This window comes from Charadrius vociferus, unplaced genomic scaffold (genome assembly GCF_000708025.1).
Source record: "Charadrius vociferus isolate BGI_N301 unplaced genomic scaffold, ASM70802v2 scaffold201, whole genome shotgun sequence".
NCBI lineage: Eukaryota > Metazoa > Chordata > Aves > Charadriiformes > Charadriidae > Charadrius > Charadrius vociferus.
The window spans coordinates 1,877,056-1,893,430 of record NW_009646936.1 but is presented as its reverse complement, the minus strand read 5'-3'; the positions used below and the strand labels follow the sequence as shown (position 1 = coordinate 1,893,430).

The 16,375-nt window shown below is 38.3% G+C and overlaps 1 protein-coding gene across 2 annotated transcripts in view; it reads left to right on the top strand.

Annotated features, from left to right (window-relative positions):
* Positions 1 to 16,375, top strand: part of MAP3K7CL (MAP3K7 C-terminal like) — a 31,193-nt gene that overhangs the window by 3,699 nt on the left and 11,119 nt on the right. For both annotated transcript variants that reach the window (XM_009894898.1, XM_009894897.1), the window contains one exon: positions 8,323 to 8,381. In XM_009894898.1, the coding sequence (XP_009893200.1) occupies positions 8,323 to 8,381 (59 nt within the window). The remainder of the gene's footprint in view (positions 1 to 8,322; positions 8,382 to 16,375) is intronic.

Below are 16,375 nucleotides of genomic sequence, written 5' to 3'. Positions count from 1 at the left end.
CAGCAGGAAGGTTGGAAAGTGCCGCACGTGCCCAGCTTGGTGAAAGGTTTCAGGAAACGGATGCCCCACATGGCATGTTCCCTGAGAAAGCAGCAGAAATTTCATTGACGCTTATCCTGTCAGCTAGTGCTGATTAAGCATTAATTTCCCCAAACACACCCTGTATATACATGGACCCTATGGCCTTTGGAATAGACAAATATTACCAGTTTGCACCTTAAATATTATAAAGGTCTAGAGACCTGTTGCCAAATGGTAGAAGTCAGAATGACGAAAAGTAAATTGGAAGCTGGGAAGCATCCCCAAAAAAAGTTGGCTGTGCTGTTGCTAAAGGTGAGTGCCTGGACTCAGGGTTGAGATGTGTTTATGGCATGAAATATAAGGATCTCCGATAGCAATAACTGAAACCCACTGTTGATGAGTGCTTTATGGGATGGTATGCATTGTAGGATAATGTGTGAGGCCACTTCCTGAGCTTTGGGTAAATAGAATCTGAGCTTGAATACCATTTTCTCATTTTAAAAATATTTTAGAATATGCATTATCTTTCCTAGCTAATTTTTGTGTAATATTAATTTGCAGCTACAAGCCTGAAATAGAATCTCATTCTCTAAGCAAGGAAATTTAAAAACAAACATCTTCGTATATTATTGCACATAACTTTCAGCTCATAAAGATAAGTGGCACAGAAAGATTGGGACAAGGAATATAAAGAAGCACATGTGGCTATCTATGTCCCCTTTTTCATAAAATAAAATAATCCTGTCATTATATTTTTATTACAGAAAGTAATATGGAATCATTCTCATCTCTCAAGATATGGTAACACGGTTAATTTCTTACAGGAATTATGGCAAAGATAGGTCTTGAAGAGAGATGTAAAAGAAAGGAAAGTGCTCTTGCAAATTATGGAGAAAGATCACTTATGTGAGACACTGAAAACACATCAGGGAAAGCTGAGACCATGAGAAAATCAAAGAGGGTAGAGTGGTTTGTGACAAGAGACGGCAGTAGGAAATGACAAGGTTGTGAATAGCTTGGAAGAAGAGGACATGAAAGGCAGGAAGCCTAGCTTCCTTAGCATTGCATCATACTTTATTTTTTACTTTTCTGTCCTGCTAATAATTCCAGCCTCTCTCTTAACATTTAGAGAAAGAAACTCAATTACAGAAATGTAATATTTCTCTGCTACATTTTGTTAAACTTTTCCGTAATTTTGAATCCTTTACTGTATACATAAAAGTGTTCCTGCACTATGGAATCCAGCATCTCTGTGAGTTCTGATAAAACTAAATAGCAACCAGCAAAGTGAGTGCCATGTTCTCCTATGCACCACATCCCCTTAGGGGCTACCAGGAGGTCTAAACCAGCATACTGTTTTAACACGTCACGAGAATTACACTCTTGCTCTTAGTGGTAAGCCTGAACATGGTTAGCATATTTGATATATTTAAAGAAGACAAAGAAAATAAACTTTTATCACGTTTGAAAATTTCCATCAAACCATAATCGAATCAAAAGAGTACAAATAAGTATTTAACAATTTTTTTTTTAAGATGAGCTGCAAACAGATAGACCTTTAGGTATTCCATACTTGGCTTTTTTTCTCCTCCTTATTTTTTTTTATTTCTTTAATCTTTTTCCTTAACAAGGATATTTGTTTTCAGTTCAAACAGGAGTTACTTGATGTAAGTGTGGTAGTAAAGTATCAGGTGAGGCTTATGTACTGCTGAGGTATATACAAAAATTTCTTCACCAGGGCTAAGTGCTGAGGGAATCTGTCTGACTTAAGGTTTTTCTTAAATTTTACCTCACTTGAAAGACACAGTAACAGATTTCACCAAGAAAGGCTGCATTCTTCTTCCGGGGGCTGTACAACTGCTTACTAGGAGGAACTGGCAGCATAACTAGATATAAAAAGGGGAAATGGAATGTTTCTTCTGGGTGGTGATTATCTCACTGGCTAGGATTGTAACCAAGCACTGGGTGTGAGGAGCAGCGAAAGGAGAAACTGCACTCAACTCATGAGAAGAGATGACTTTGTGTTAACTGACCTGCAAGACTGGAGCTGGTTTATCCTGAGTGTACAAGAAATAATTTAATTGTGTTGTATTATTTGTCAGTCAACACCTGAGGACTGAAATCCTGGCCAGCTTTGTGCGGTATTTTTAAGGTGAAAGTAGGCTAACCAGTTCCTTAAAAGTCTCAGGAGCAGCCCATCAGCGGGGGCTATATAAGAAGACAGTTTTATTGTGTATCTCTTATTCCTGTATATATAGATATCTATGTTTGGCTCTTTTACTCAAGTTCACTAAGCTGGCATCAAACATAGGTTTCCCAGGGTGTGTCTGCACACCATGTCGCACCAGTTTGACTTAAGGTACCATTTTAAATTCATGAATTTGAAACATATTGTCATATTATTCAACCTGTCTTATATCAGTTGGAAACTAATGCAAGTTAAACTGACTAGGGTGTTCCAAAATTTAAGTAATTGTTCCCAAATAGGAAGTTCATTGCAGTTCATCAACATCAATTTAATTAAACCAGTGAAAATCAATATGTCCTAATTTATATCACTAACTCTTATTTATTGAACATGTTAAGATACAATGATTTTAACAGGAACTTTATGAAATTTAGACAAGTGGATTTGTTTTGTGTTATAGTTCTGAGGGAAGATTTATAGGTAAACATCTCTTCACCTTCCCTCCTAGAATAAAAGCTTGAATCTAGCTGAATAGTTCTGCTAGTGACATGTGGTGATAAATGACTGGGTTTGAAATTGTTAGTAATTTCTTTTGTTTGAAATTAGTCTACCTCTGATAACACTCTCCAGAAAAATCACTGATAACAAAGGGAAAACATACATCTTCTAATGAAACTGAAAGACAGTGGAACAATGTAGTATTTTTTGCAAGCACAGCAAATGATTTATTTTACTCCTCTTTATGCCTTTGTTATCCTAGTGGCCATGAAGAATTTTTTGCTCTTAAAGTTGATCATGCAACACTGTTTTGCAAAAGTTGCTTGTTCAGTAGCAACCTTCAAATCTCTACTCCGTCCTCATTTTGGTTGTAATGGCAACAGAGGCTTTCCAGCAGATAGTGCATTGGTTGAAAACCAGTGGGGATTGCTAAAATAGATAGCTAAAATTTACAAAGCTAGTTTCCTAAAACTACACCCAACCTCAAGTAAGTGGCTTGATCTTTGGGAAATTAGACAGCAACTTGGGTGAGATACTCTCAGAGTGATAGTGGCTGTGCATTCATTAGAGGATGCTTTAGGCTTAGGTGAAGGTATATGGAGTAGGAGAGTTTTCCTCTTATCTCTTCTGTTATGGGCGATTTCTATTTTTGGGAGGTCCACAACTCTTATTATTGAACAAGCCTTCATAGCCTATTCCTGGGTCAGGCAGTGACCGTTCCCCACTATTTTGTGAGTGAGGTAACTGCGAGGTTGTGTAAGGTCATGTCAGGCAGGGCTGTGAATAGAAGTCCGGGACTTCACGCAGCAGTGCCAAGTTGCAGTCACTTAGCCACACAGCCTTCCAGGACAAATTCGATGAGTCTATGCTCATCTGTCAGTAACCAGGGCTAGAGCTGCTGGATCTTACCACCCTCCTAGGGCCAAGACTGGACCCCGATACACAACCTGCTGCGATTTGGAGTGCTTGCAGTTGAGTTTGAGCATTTTCCCTGTGTAAGGGCTGATCCACTTACAGGATAACAGCCTACTTATGTTACCAATTTAATTCTTTAATTTAGGAGGAAGAGATCTGAAATACATTGCCCACACATGTAGGAGAAAAAAATAGTACCTGATTGTATAATTAAAGACTGGATCATAACTCAGTTACTCAAGGAAGCAGGGCTGTGATTGGCATTTCCTAAATTTTGAGTGCTTGATTTAGCAACCTTAATGTGCTTTCAACACATTTAAATTTTTATGTTCTGTTTCTATCTTTGTGAAGATCCTAGAGAAACTGTAATTTGCGAGCTTATACTGCAAGTAAATCAGATATTGTTCTTAAAGTATTTATTCATTAACTATTGCCCGTAGCCCACAGTTCAGCTAAGTGGAGTGGCCATATAGGACGAGACTGGGGTGTTACACTTCATTGTACCAGACGTTGTGTCAGACAGCAAAGTGTGAGGGATTCCTCTCATTCGTCTACATGGTGGAGGTCTAGGCTATTGGAATCTCCAGAAGGCCAGAACATGATTAAATAAGTGAAGCTTTCCAGAAAGCATGATTCATTCCCAAATGTGCCACATCAGCATATAGCGGGGGACTGAACGCATGAAGACTTCACTGAGAAGTAGTAAGCCTTTTGTATGAAGACAATCAGTCTTAATGCAGTTCAGCCTTCTAAATCAGATAGCTTGGAAGCCCATCTCATGGTTGTATTAACAGGTGCTATCAGCAGAGAGACAAGAGCTCACTTGGGCAGTGAAGGTTGAGCAGCTTAGCCTTGCTGTCCTTACACAAAGCTGCCCATCACACCATTTCAGCATGAAGGTGTGTTGGCTGGGCAACATGCTTTGGGAGATTATTCATTTGTTATGTTGTTAGTTTTCCTGTAGGAATGGTCAGAGAGCTGGCCCTGACACAGAAGGGTTCTTTGTCTCAGCCCAGTTGATGGAAAGCAAAAGGAGGAAGTGATTTCCCTGGAGACCCTCCCTCAGATGCTCTCTGTTATAATAACAGTTTTCAGCAACAAGCAAAGTGAATGTATGAATCTGATGAAAGTCAAGCTATTCCATACACGTGAACCAAGTCTTTGGTTAAAAACCCATCAACTGTATGTATGTATATCTTGTAATCGGAGTACAGGTCTTTACCTTTCATGCCCTTTTAAATATAGACCTTCAAAATTAGCTTTGGGATCTATGGGAAATCAGGAAGGGCTACTCATTTAGAAATCCTGCAACAGATACTTTAACTTAGGTGGCTGTGATAAAGTCCCTGATCTGACTCTTTCACATCACAGGTTAACACTGTTGAGTTTGCTGGGATGGCCAAAACGTTCTCATGTATGTGTTTCCTCCTTTCTTGTTCTGTTTTGACCAGAATCTTGACTCATTTTCAGGTACATCAAGTTGCAGTCTCAGATTTTTTTATTTTTTATTTTTTAAACAAAATATGTTTTCAACAACCACCTTGAATAAGAAATCCTTTTCCCTTACAAATGACAGGAAAGGGAGCAGTAAAATAGTGACCACAGGGGTGAGATGCTGTTTGTGTTCGGTGAAGAATCAGCCTAGTTATTTTCAGGGTTTTGTGGTACAGAAAAGCCACTAATTTTATTATAAAGGGTGTCTTTGATTGTATTAGGGATTCCTTATAACAATCTAGGCACTCATTAAACATTGATAATAAATTGATAAAAGGAGAAAAAGAGGTATTTCTGTATTCTATTGTCTAGTTAAGGAGATGTAGAATAGAAAAGAACAAATACAGACAGATAAGGAGATAGGATAGTTATGAGAGTGTTTTGATCTTCAGAATATTTTATTAGACATTTCCGGCATTTTCAATGTTTCTGATTTTCAGCGTCATAGATTTTTAAGGCCAGAAGGCAGTGTGATTTTGTCTGATCTCCTGCTTAACACCCAGTATTCAATCTTGTAATGGCAATAGTGATTCTTTTGGAAGAATATGCAAAAGTTTATATCCTTCCTGTTGACTTTCTGAAAACATCCTCAGAAAAGTTTTAGGAGGTGAATGACTGCTGTCATTTGCTTTCCTCTTGTGTGAAATCTAAACATGTTTCCTTTTTACCAACTGATTTTTGTTGTTATTGTTGTGGTTGTTACTTTGACAACAGTGAAATACAGAATGACCTGATGCAGCAATTTATTTCACTGGAAGCTGTGGGGAAAGTTTTTTGTTGTTCTTTTTGTGGAAAACAAGATTGCAGTTAGCTGTGAGGATTTCTGTTAATTTTTGTAAACTAAATACTTCAGCTGAAAATTCCAAAGGAGCATAAGAGAATTAGGAACTCAGAAAAATTTCAAACCTATTAAGTCCCCAACTTTTCTCGATGTTATTCTGCACATCAGATGATGATTTAAACAAGTCTTAAACTAGCATAACTAAAAAAAAACCCTAGCAGCTGTTCAATAGATGCTAGGGCAGGCCCATTATAAAATGTACTATGGTATGCCATAATGGTTAGGATACCAATATATTCTATTTTTAGTACCATTGACTCAGTCAGTTGAGTTCAAAAAATAAGCAGGGAACATCTGTTTATTGAAAGGATTTCCTCTATAGTAATTTATCTCTGTATTCCATCCTTTTTAAAGTATTTCCAACCTTTTTTTTTACTGGTTCTGAAGATAATCCAATATATTTTCTAATATTCTGACACTGCATTAATTTTGTCTTCTTATTACTGTCCGATGCATTGAAAAAGTAATTATTGGCTGATGTTTCTTTAAAATTCTTGGGGTTGCTTTTGCTTTGTTTTTCTTAAGTTAAAAACGTTTGAGGTCCCCCCTTAAAGCTACTGTACCAAAGATTGCACTGCTGGAATTGTCAAAACAAATAGCAGCTTAACTGCTGTCCACGACTCTGGTCCAATATCTCTGTCAGAATATTTAACAGCTATTCAGCCAAATATTTGTAGAGCAGCTGTACCCCTAGGCGGACTGAGTCCTATTCCGTCCTTCCTTTTAGCCTTGCCATATGATTCATCTTTCTTCTTTTAGAATATTAGTCTATTTTTAAATATTGTACAAGAAAGCAACAGCAAATTAAAGGTAAACACCTGCATATCAGCATGATACAATTCTATACAATCAAACCAATTTAAGTATTTTGCAGAATGGAAATGTTTGGAACATGGTGTGAAAAATTAAGTTGCGGGGGGGAGGTATGAACTTTTGATAATACTAGCAAGACCCCTCCCCCATGAAAGTATAGAACTTCACTTTGTTTCCTGAGGGATTACAAAAGCTTTTGCTTTTGCCCTCTGTATCACTTGGGCGTCCCTTCCTAGAGGTGCCCAGCTCTAGCTATGTTAGTTAAAGTAAGACTCTGACCATATGTTTGCCAGTATGTTTATTCTTCATAGGATAAGGTGACTTAATTTTACTTTCCCCCCCCAATCTACTTTGCTGCATGACCACTGAGGGTAGAGTAAAGAGATAACAAATATTTGACAAATAATTTAAATCCTAGCCTGTACTCTTTAAGAATATTCAGAATCCTGCCTTGATACATAGTCCTCTTAGTCTTGTTGAGGTTGTTGTTGTAGTGTACAAGTCTGCCAGCATAGAGCAGGTTGCAGGATCTAACCTATGTTAGCAGTTTTCTCCTATGAGAGCCATCCTTGTTTAATTTTGACACATTACAAATAACTGACTCTGGAAGCTAGCTAATAGTAACCTTCCCTTCACCTCCCGTACCCTGTAGTAAGATGCATAAACAGTCATCAGAATCCAATGCAAAACTGATAGTGTGAAAGTCACTGAGAAAGAAATATTGCAGTGGCTAGCTGTGACGCTACCAAGTATGATTCATATTTCTGATCTCAGTCCAACTACTAGTGGGCAGGTGTCCACAACACAACACTGACGTAACTGGCACAGTCTGTCCCACCTTTGCTGGAAGCCTGTACTAAAAATAACGAAATAAATAAAACCACAGTGAGGCTTGTTGTCATGAACGAACTAACTGTAGCCCATAAAGATTGTTATCTACAGGTTAGAGTAAAGACATTTCTTTGCAGTATGGAGAAATTTGTGGTGCCTTCCCCGTTCTAATCATATCTGTGTAGGTAACAGTCTTCTAGTTCCAGGGTTGCCAGGCTGGTTTGTGTGTTCTTGTGGTGGGAGAAAAGGTTTCTATTATTGTTGGTTTAGCCCTGGTAAGTCATGGTATTGTGATGGGGAAGATATCTTTCCCTTCATTCAGGTAATGGATTCTTAGGTAGTAAGGATGCTGTCCTTGGAAAGTTCTTTACTTTGCAGTGTAGTGGAGAGCTCAGGAAGAAAGATTGTTTGGATTTATTGTTTTTATTAAATTATCACATGTTCTACCACACTAACTGGCTTTGTTTTGTTTCTTAATCACTGCAATGCAAAATAGGCTTTCTGTCCTTCCAGCACCTAAACATTTTCGTATTGCCAACACACCAGTATTTTCAAGGAGTCTATTAAGGTATCTCAAGCACAGAAAGAAAAGCAGATGCGAAGGTGTTTGCAGGATCCCGATATTATTGTGAATATGTGCAATGTAGAGCTACTTTAAACAGATAATTTGAAATGCTGTTTTTGGTATACATTGACTTTTAACATTGTGTTTACCTTTTAGATGATGCTTCCTCTGAAAACTTCCCTTTGGCATTTCCAGAACTAGATCAGCAGCTGCAGGTAAACTTTATTTTTTAACTTCAGTTCTACTTCACATTCACTGTGTTTGTTATAATAAAAAACCCTCTGGTTGCTACACTAAGGTGAAACACAGTGGTGCTTCTCTAACCTATCGACATTAAATAAGACAGTATATTTCCATAGAAGAAAACATTGTCTTTTCAACATCTGCAGAAAAAATGATTTGACATTTTTCATCCAATTGCAGGGAAATGACTATTTTAACAATGTCACCTGCTTTTTAATTTTATTTTATTTTTTTTTTACAATTCCTGTGTGAAACACAGCATGTACCACTGCACTGCAATGAAGAGAATTCTTGAGGTTTTGGTGGGAGAAGGAATGAGCCAGGTATTGTATTCTCATGCCTACAGGCTCTACTAAGACCAGTATGATTAGCTTCCTTTGAAGCAGTCCAAGAGAATGCAAAGGTGTGTTTTGTAGTGCTGTTTTATCTCTAATCTTGGGTAACTAAAGCCATTCATCAGGACTGATGAGAGCCTCCTCAAAGTTACTCTAGTTCATACTGCATAGCCAGCAACCCTAACGGTTATCCTAGCAGGTGCCTGCAGACGGAACGGGATAAAAGTGGTAAATCCTTTTGTGACCGGTCCGATTTGTCAGCATAGCACAATGGAGCACCAATATACTGGACAATCTGATGGCAGTTGATGGCAACTCCATGGTTCACCGGGCACAGAGCCAGTTCTGTATCCAGGGATTATTTCCCTTTCCTCTGTGGTGGTTCTGGAGTGTTTGTTGGCTTTTGTAAACTACTTCAGATCATCTGTTTCCCAGGAGCGTTTAGACTTCCTCTGATATTTCAATATGAAGGCAGTTGTTTCCTGAGTGTAAATTGAGAAAGGCATTAGCAGACTGTGTTGTCCAATGATGTCATCCTTCCTGTCCCCATCAAGTAGTGAGACAACATTGGAGGGCTGCTGACTTAAAGGACTGACTTTTCTTTCCTGCTGCTCTCATCAAAAGGATGACTGAGGAAGGAATGGAGGATGACAGAGACTCTTCTTGCTCTGTCCCTCTGATCCTGCGAATAGGGGCAGGTTCCTTCAGCACAACTAGGAAAGACTAAAGGAATGAATAGCAACCTAAGATTTGGGCTGAAAGGAACATGGTAGTATGTTGGCCTCTTTATTCCACTGATCTCCCAGTGCAGCAAAAATGATTGGTATTTTTTTCCGTTGGAAGAATTCAGTTTGAGAAAAGCAATACTGTTTCGTGGCTGAAGCACTGAATTGAAAGTAAAGAACCTGCATTCTGTTTCCAACTCTGTCAGTGACACATTGTGTGATCCTGGAGGAGTTGTTTCATCCCTCTGCTCATCTCTGAAAGGAGATTAATAATTTTTACCTTTTTTGTTAAAAAGCATTGGGATCGGTGGGTGAAGACTGCTCTAAAAGAGCAAAGTATGATTATATTACTGCTGTTGGTACATAAAACCAAAATTACTAGTGTTAGACGTAGGTACTTTACAGGCCAAGTGATGATTTTTTTATTAGGACTTTTATGACCCATTTCTGGAACATACAATGTACTCTAAATATGTAATTTCATGATAGACTGAAATTGCTCCTCTGGAAGCATTCAAGTCTGCTTGATATAATAGTCCTTCAGTGAAAGTTTTTTAAGTACGCACTAGAGCAATTCCACTAAGTACACCCTCTTGGTCTGTTAAGTACCTGACATTTTTTTCAAGAGAATCTTCCTTTCCTCTCATGATCTCAATATGATAACAAATTCAAAGAAAAAAACAAAGGCTTTGATTCAGATTACATTCTTTTTATTATCCTTCAGAAACTTTTTTTCTTAATATTGAGGTAGTTTTGAGAGGATAACTTATGAGGACTATCTGGCTGACTAAACCACTCAAAAGGATAAAGTTAGCGGTAGTGCTTCATCCTTTAACTTTTCAAGCTTATGTGCATATTTATGTTTAGACGCCTTTATGTTCAACCAGAGGCAGTGAAAACAACACAGGGTTCTGAGCTGATGCAGAGGTAACAGTGCATTTAGCTTTAGGAATGAAAGCTTGAATTTCCTTGCTTTTTTCCATCTGGATCACAGCTTAAAGTTATAACTATTTAACGTAATTACATTATGTTTATACTGCTTTAAAATTTCAAACAAGCAATAACTGTAACAAAGTTATAATTTACCTAATTGCATTTTCATATTAATTACTTTTTAAAATTGCTATAATCCAAACTGCTAAGGGTGTGTCCGCCCTGTGTAGCATGTGGTTGCAATTTATGTTAGCGTAACCATACCAGCTTTGAAACAGGTAGCTCCTGTATTACAGATGCAAAATACAACACAGGCTTCACCAGGACCTGCGGGAGGACTGAATGGTGGTGTCTCTTGTCATTCCATCCATGCTTTTCTCTATCCCAAAGTTAGCAGCGCACATGAAGTGTCATGTAAACGAACCCTTTAATCAGCTGTGGCATAGCAGCCTGAAATGCTTGAATTTGTAAGAATGCTGGTACATATTTTTATAATAAAACTATCACATCTAGAGCCACAAGATTTTCATCACCATGCCATAAATACAGTCAAAAGCACTTGTATTTTATTTAAAGAAGCAAACTATAAATGCAGGGTAGGTGGCTGTATAATAATAGGCACTTCAAAAAAATAAAAGTATTAACTTCCTAGGTTTCAAACATACAAAGGAAACTTCTGAAACCTGATTTAAAAATACAACAAACAAACAAAAAGACCAAATTAGCTCATTTTCATGTTGGATTTTGAAAGCAGTTTGAAAGCTATGCAAGTTCACCAAGTGACTTGGAAAATCAGAGCCTTAGAATTTTATGCATGCAGGCAGCAGACCACAGCCTGAGTACCAAGCAATTTGCACCTCTGTTTTAGGCTGCAAGCCCTTGTCCTTCTATGTTAGGCCTTGGCAGACAACTTGGCTGTTTGAGCAGAATTACCTAGTGTTCCCACTTTTCCTACCACGATCCTACCATACCTACTTGTTGGGCACCAGTATCCGATGGCAGGGAAAAGTTCAGTGCAGCCTCCCCCGACAGGGTAATAAACCCCGCTGACCAAGCACCCATGCCAACTTCACAGAGGTAGAAGTAGGATTGGCTGGAGAAAAGGTATTTCTAGGAGACTGACTGCAAATAGCTAATTCTCTATAAGGACTCTTACTAGAGGACAATCCTAGTTGAAAGTTACAGCTTCTTTCTGAAGAATAAAAATGTCTAGTGTTCTGATCTACTAGCTAGGTTCAGACCAAAAATGTCTTTTCCAATTACCTTTTTGAATGTTACATTTTTCCACTACTCTGAGAGGAAGAAATTCCAAGAAGCAATTTGGAAGAAAATAATATCAATTCTCTAACTCACAAGTTTTCCTTTTCTTTTTTTTTTTAACTTAAAGAAAAATTAATGCATGGTCAACCGGACGCAAAAGCCCTACATATGAGAACAGAGCAGTTTATGCTATATGCAGGAAAATCCCGGTCTCTTGCAGCTTTACTATTAAAAAAACTATGAAGAAGTTCCTGATATGCTACCAGCGAAACGCATCTCGTATTAATAAACTTCTTGATTTCAATTCCTTTTGTTTGCAGTATTGGAAATTACTCTCTTCCCACTGACGAGCGACACGTTGAACGAGGATAAAGCGCTTGCTCATTTGGGCCTCAGTGTCATTTCCCCCCCCGCAGCCGCCCTTGCGTGAGCGCTGCGGTGGGTACGGCAGCGAGGGCAGGCTTGCCGCACTTGTCAGTTTGTTATTGGGAAGCGTTAACCTTTGCCTCCTGTAAAAGTTGGACTGGGCCGTGGACGGCGCTTCCTTGATTAGCTGCATAGTGGGTGGCGGCCCCTCTGACAGACACTCTACTACGGGTTATCTGCTATTTTTAGACACCTACATCAGCATCTAAGGCCTTGTTGTTTAGGTCACTGAATATAGAGGAAGGTATCTAGTGTTAAGTACCCGCATTACTATGCCCTGCGCCCTGTTCCAGCATTTCCTGTGACTTGCTCAGTTCATCTCCCTCTTCTCTGGCAAAGTCCTTATTCCAGGTGGGAGTTTCATCCTGCAGAAGGAAGAACACAAATCGCACAGAGATTCACAAGGTGTTCTGTAATCCTTTATCATGTCTTCTCATGAAAATGTGAGCTTGAGAGAGGCATTTATGTCATATTTTGTCTTATGAATCTGTTGAGATCAATGGAGTTTGATGACTGTAAAATCGCTACAACAGAGAAAAGGCTCCAACCGTTCATCATATCGGTTTGTTAAGTCAAGGGGTAGTTTTTTAGGCTTTCGTGGGAAATGTCTATACAAAAGACATAATGAAAATATTATGAAAGGGGCAGTTTGCTGTGTGTGATACAAGCATTTAGCAGAAACCTTGTTTACTCTGGAACTTTAATAACGGAACTATTGCTTCTACTGACTGCCAAGACTCTTGTTAGACATATACAAATTATTTTAGAAAGCTTAAAAGTATACCGTGTTTTTAAAGGGTAAAATGCTGTATTTTTTTAATATGTATTAAATTCCAAGATAATTCCTAGAGTACTGTGGTACTCTATAATTAGATTTGTTTGCCTATGAACTTGATAAGTCTCCTGTAATGCTGCTGTGATAACTATGGTCTTAGATTAGATTATGTAAGACATGGACGTTTACAAAGTCAGAGCATCATACTAAGGTTAGAAAAGAATGGAAAATGTCTCAGGAAAGGAGAGCAAAATTCTCACTTGCTCTCATCCAGTTGACTTGAATTGTTTGGAGGAAAGAGAACTGCTTACTTTCACAGTAAAACTAGACTACAGTAGATACATCTTAGACTAGATATCTGAAACTGGTTGAAGAGTTCCAGTTGCACAACAAAAAAGTAGCTGCAATGTGCAGCTGTCACTTTTGCTTGGAATAATGTGATTTCGTCCATCATGGGTGAGTACACAAGGCCATATAATGAACATGGTCCACATGCAAAATATTGGCACTGAAGTTCCTGGTTTTCCAGAATATTTTAGCTGAAAAATACCAAATTTACGAAAAGTGAGACACCGCTCTTTAATTAGACCAGTGCTAAACACTGTCTTCTAGATGAGTCCACCTGCTCAGCTGGCAAAATTGCATGATACCATTTTTTCTTTAAACTTCAGCCTTTTCAGGAGAAAGTTTTGATTATTTTTTTTTTCACAGTAGAACCAAAAAGTAAATGCAAGCAAACAAAGGTGAATGAAATTGTTTTAGTTTTTGAACACTTGGGTGACACTATCAACTATACAACTTCTGTGGATATGGAATGCTGATATTCATATGGCAAGGCAAAACACACTTTGTCATGTGAGTGAAGCAAAAAAATTTTACTGAAAACTGTCCTTTTGTGTCCCCCAGCAAAGATTTTAATTAGAACAGCTCCTTCAACATGTCTTAAAAAACAGGCAGAAATGCTCAGGCTCTTTCTATTTCTTCATGAGCTGCCCTTGCATATCATCTTCCAACATCTTTCATATCTGGGTTCCAAACAAAAATCTAAATAACCAGTGTGTATGTCTTGTAAAGATGTACATACCTATGTGCAGTTACAGAATAGCCTATAACAGGATCTCTTAGTGTCTACTTGCTGGATTCCGTAGAAAGTTTGTCAATGTCAGAGTGAGTTATTCAACAAAATTCAAGGAAATATCAGACCTTGTTGAAAATCAGGCATAGAAGAATAAACCACTAGTATGACTGACAGCTGTAACTTTTGCACTAGCTTTGTGAACAAAATCAGAGATGCTGCGTGCGCATATTTTGCCAGGACAGGAAAATGAGGGTGGATGACACTGAAGCCTGAAATAAGCAGGATTAAAAGTAGCAACTGTTGCCATTAAATATAACTTTCTTTGGCAGGGGTGTTTTTTGCTTATGTAGCAGGTATGCTTTTATATATATTAATTTATGGACAAGCAAGATACTTAATGAATAACAAGCTCGGGCAGTTATAAGGAGAAATTAAAGTATGGCTGTTGGCTTCTGAGTGAAAAAAATATATACTGCAATAAAGTTGGACTTTATTAAGGCCTGTTGTAATTAGTCACCTAGGTAAACTAGCAAACTCTTACAAAAAAAAAAAAAAATAGTATACAGAAGTCATGGATTAATACTGATTTCTACTGGGAATTCCAGTTCTTTTTCTCTGCCACGGGAATGCCACCAGAGCATGCAATACTTCCCATGGCCTGGCCACAGACATTCAACAAAGTCATTCCTGGTGGAATGGAGAGCAGAGAATGACGCTTGGATAAGCTAGGGAAAATGTAAATTTTATCTGGAATGGCTTAGAGGAATGCAGCTTTACCAAGACATAGGCCTTAAATAGTGTATGAGAGCCCTCTCTAAGTACATCTCAGGGGTAAAACAGCTAGGACAAAGAACCACCATTTGAATGAAAAATAGCGCTGGCACAATAAAAAACTGTACAAACATGTCTCCAGCAAAACCAAACTGGAAATGAAAAGGCGTTTCTAATGCTTGGTGAGGCCCTGGGCCAGTCTTAAAACCGAGGCAGGGCACTTCAGTTTTTTTAAGACGGAACTGGGCGAGCCTGTGAATTGCAGGATTTGCTTCTGATAACAGGGCACTGGACTTGCTGATTTCGCAGGTTCCTCCCATTCCCATTTAGCTGAGTATGGGCTAGTCCAGTAACTGTCACTACTCTGTTATTGTTTTCTATTCTCTGGAAATATGTTAATGCTGTAAATGCCTGCTGGCTAGTTGGAGTTACCCCTTTGGAATAACCAAGTTTGGCTCTGTTTCTGTGTTTGTTTTCCAGGAGTTTGCCCTGCCATCTTCTGAAAACGCTTCTCTTGATGGGAACAGATGCATCATTAATGCTTTGCACTCTTGTTCATGTCAAAAAAGTAGGCTGTTAGACATGATTAAAATATTTCAAAACCCACCTGGATGCAGTCCTGAGTAATGTGCTCTAGGCAATCCTGCTTTAGCAGGGGAGTTGGACTAGATGGTCTCTAGAGGTCCTTTCCAACTCTGAAAATTCTGTGATTCTGTGATTTTCCCTGTGCTTTTCTGTTGGCTTGCATTTTCTGGTGGGCAGCAAATAACTGACCAGACTTGTATCTCTCCATTTTTTCTTGTGATTGAAGTAGAGGTGTTTGTTAAATAACGAATGCATAAGCCTGTTTCTTGTCCTACTGGCCAGAAATTACTCATGGACACTGCAGGTACTATCTCCAAAACCTTTCTTACACATCTCAAAATTACAAAAGAGAAAACCAAATTGTCCAGTCATCTAGTTATGTAAAAGCAGAATCAAATTTGCATTTTAAAGTAAAAATACACTGAAAACTAAAAAAGTTCTTGATATAGTGCTTAGTAGCATCAGACAGGACTGAAAAGTATTGTATGAACAGAATATTAGTAAACTGATACTATCTTTTGTTGTCAGTTTATTTGCGTGATAAAACATCAATGTAATAAAAATGAGACTGAAGAGGAAACAATGATAGCAAGGGGTTTGAAAGTCAGCAACTGGTTCTAAGTGGGAATTAGATACTAAGTCTCAGCATGACTAGATAATTTTTAGCTCTCTATATATATCTTTTGAGTGGGAAGCTGGAATATAGTAACTGAATGCTGCTTTAATATTTAAACTGGTTTAAACCAGCTAGATTTGCGGAAACTAAGTTGGAAGCAAAAGCAAGGTGTTTTTTTTCTTTTGAAGTATCATTTGGGGACTTTCCCCTGGGTACTGTTCAAAATTGTTTTATTGTGACGCATTTGTTGTTTGCTGATCTCTGGTAGATACCAGAGATGCTACTTTGGCTCACCCTTGCATTCTTGGATTAGAGCACTGAGACTTCTATATTCTGTCTTGTTAAATTTATGCTCATTATTTGGGTGGCTATATGAATGGTGCTATTGCTCATCTACACTGAAATGCAATTAAAAGCCCTTTCCTGAGGACCAGATTCATCAAGTAATGGACTGCTCTTTCC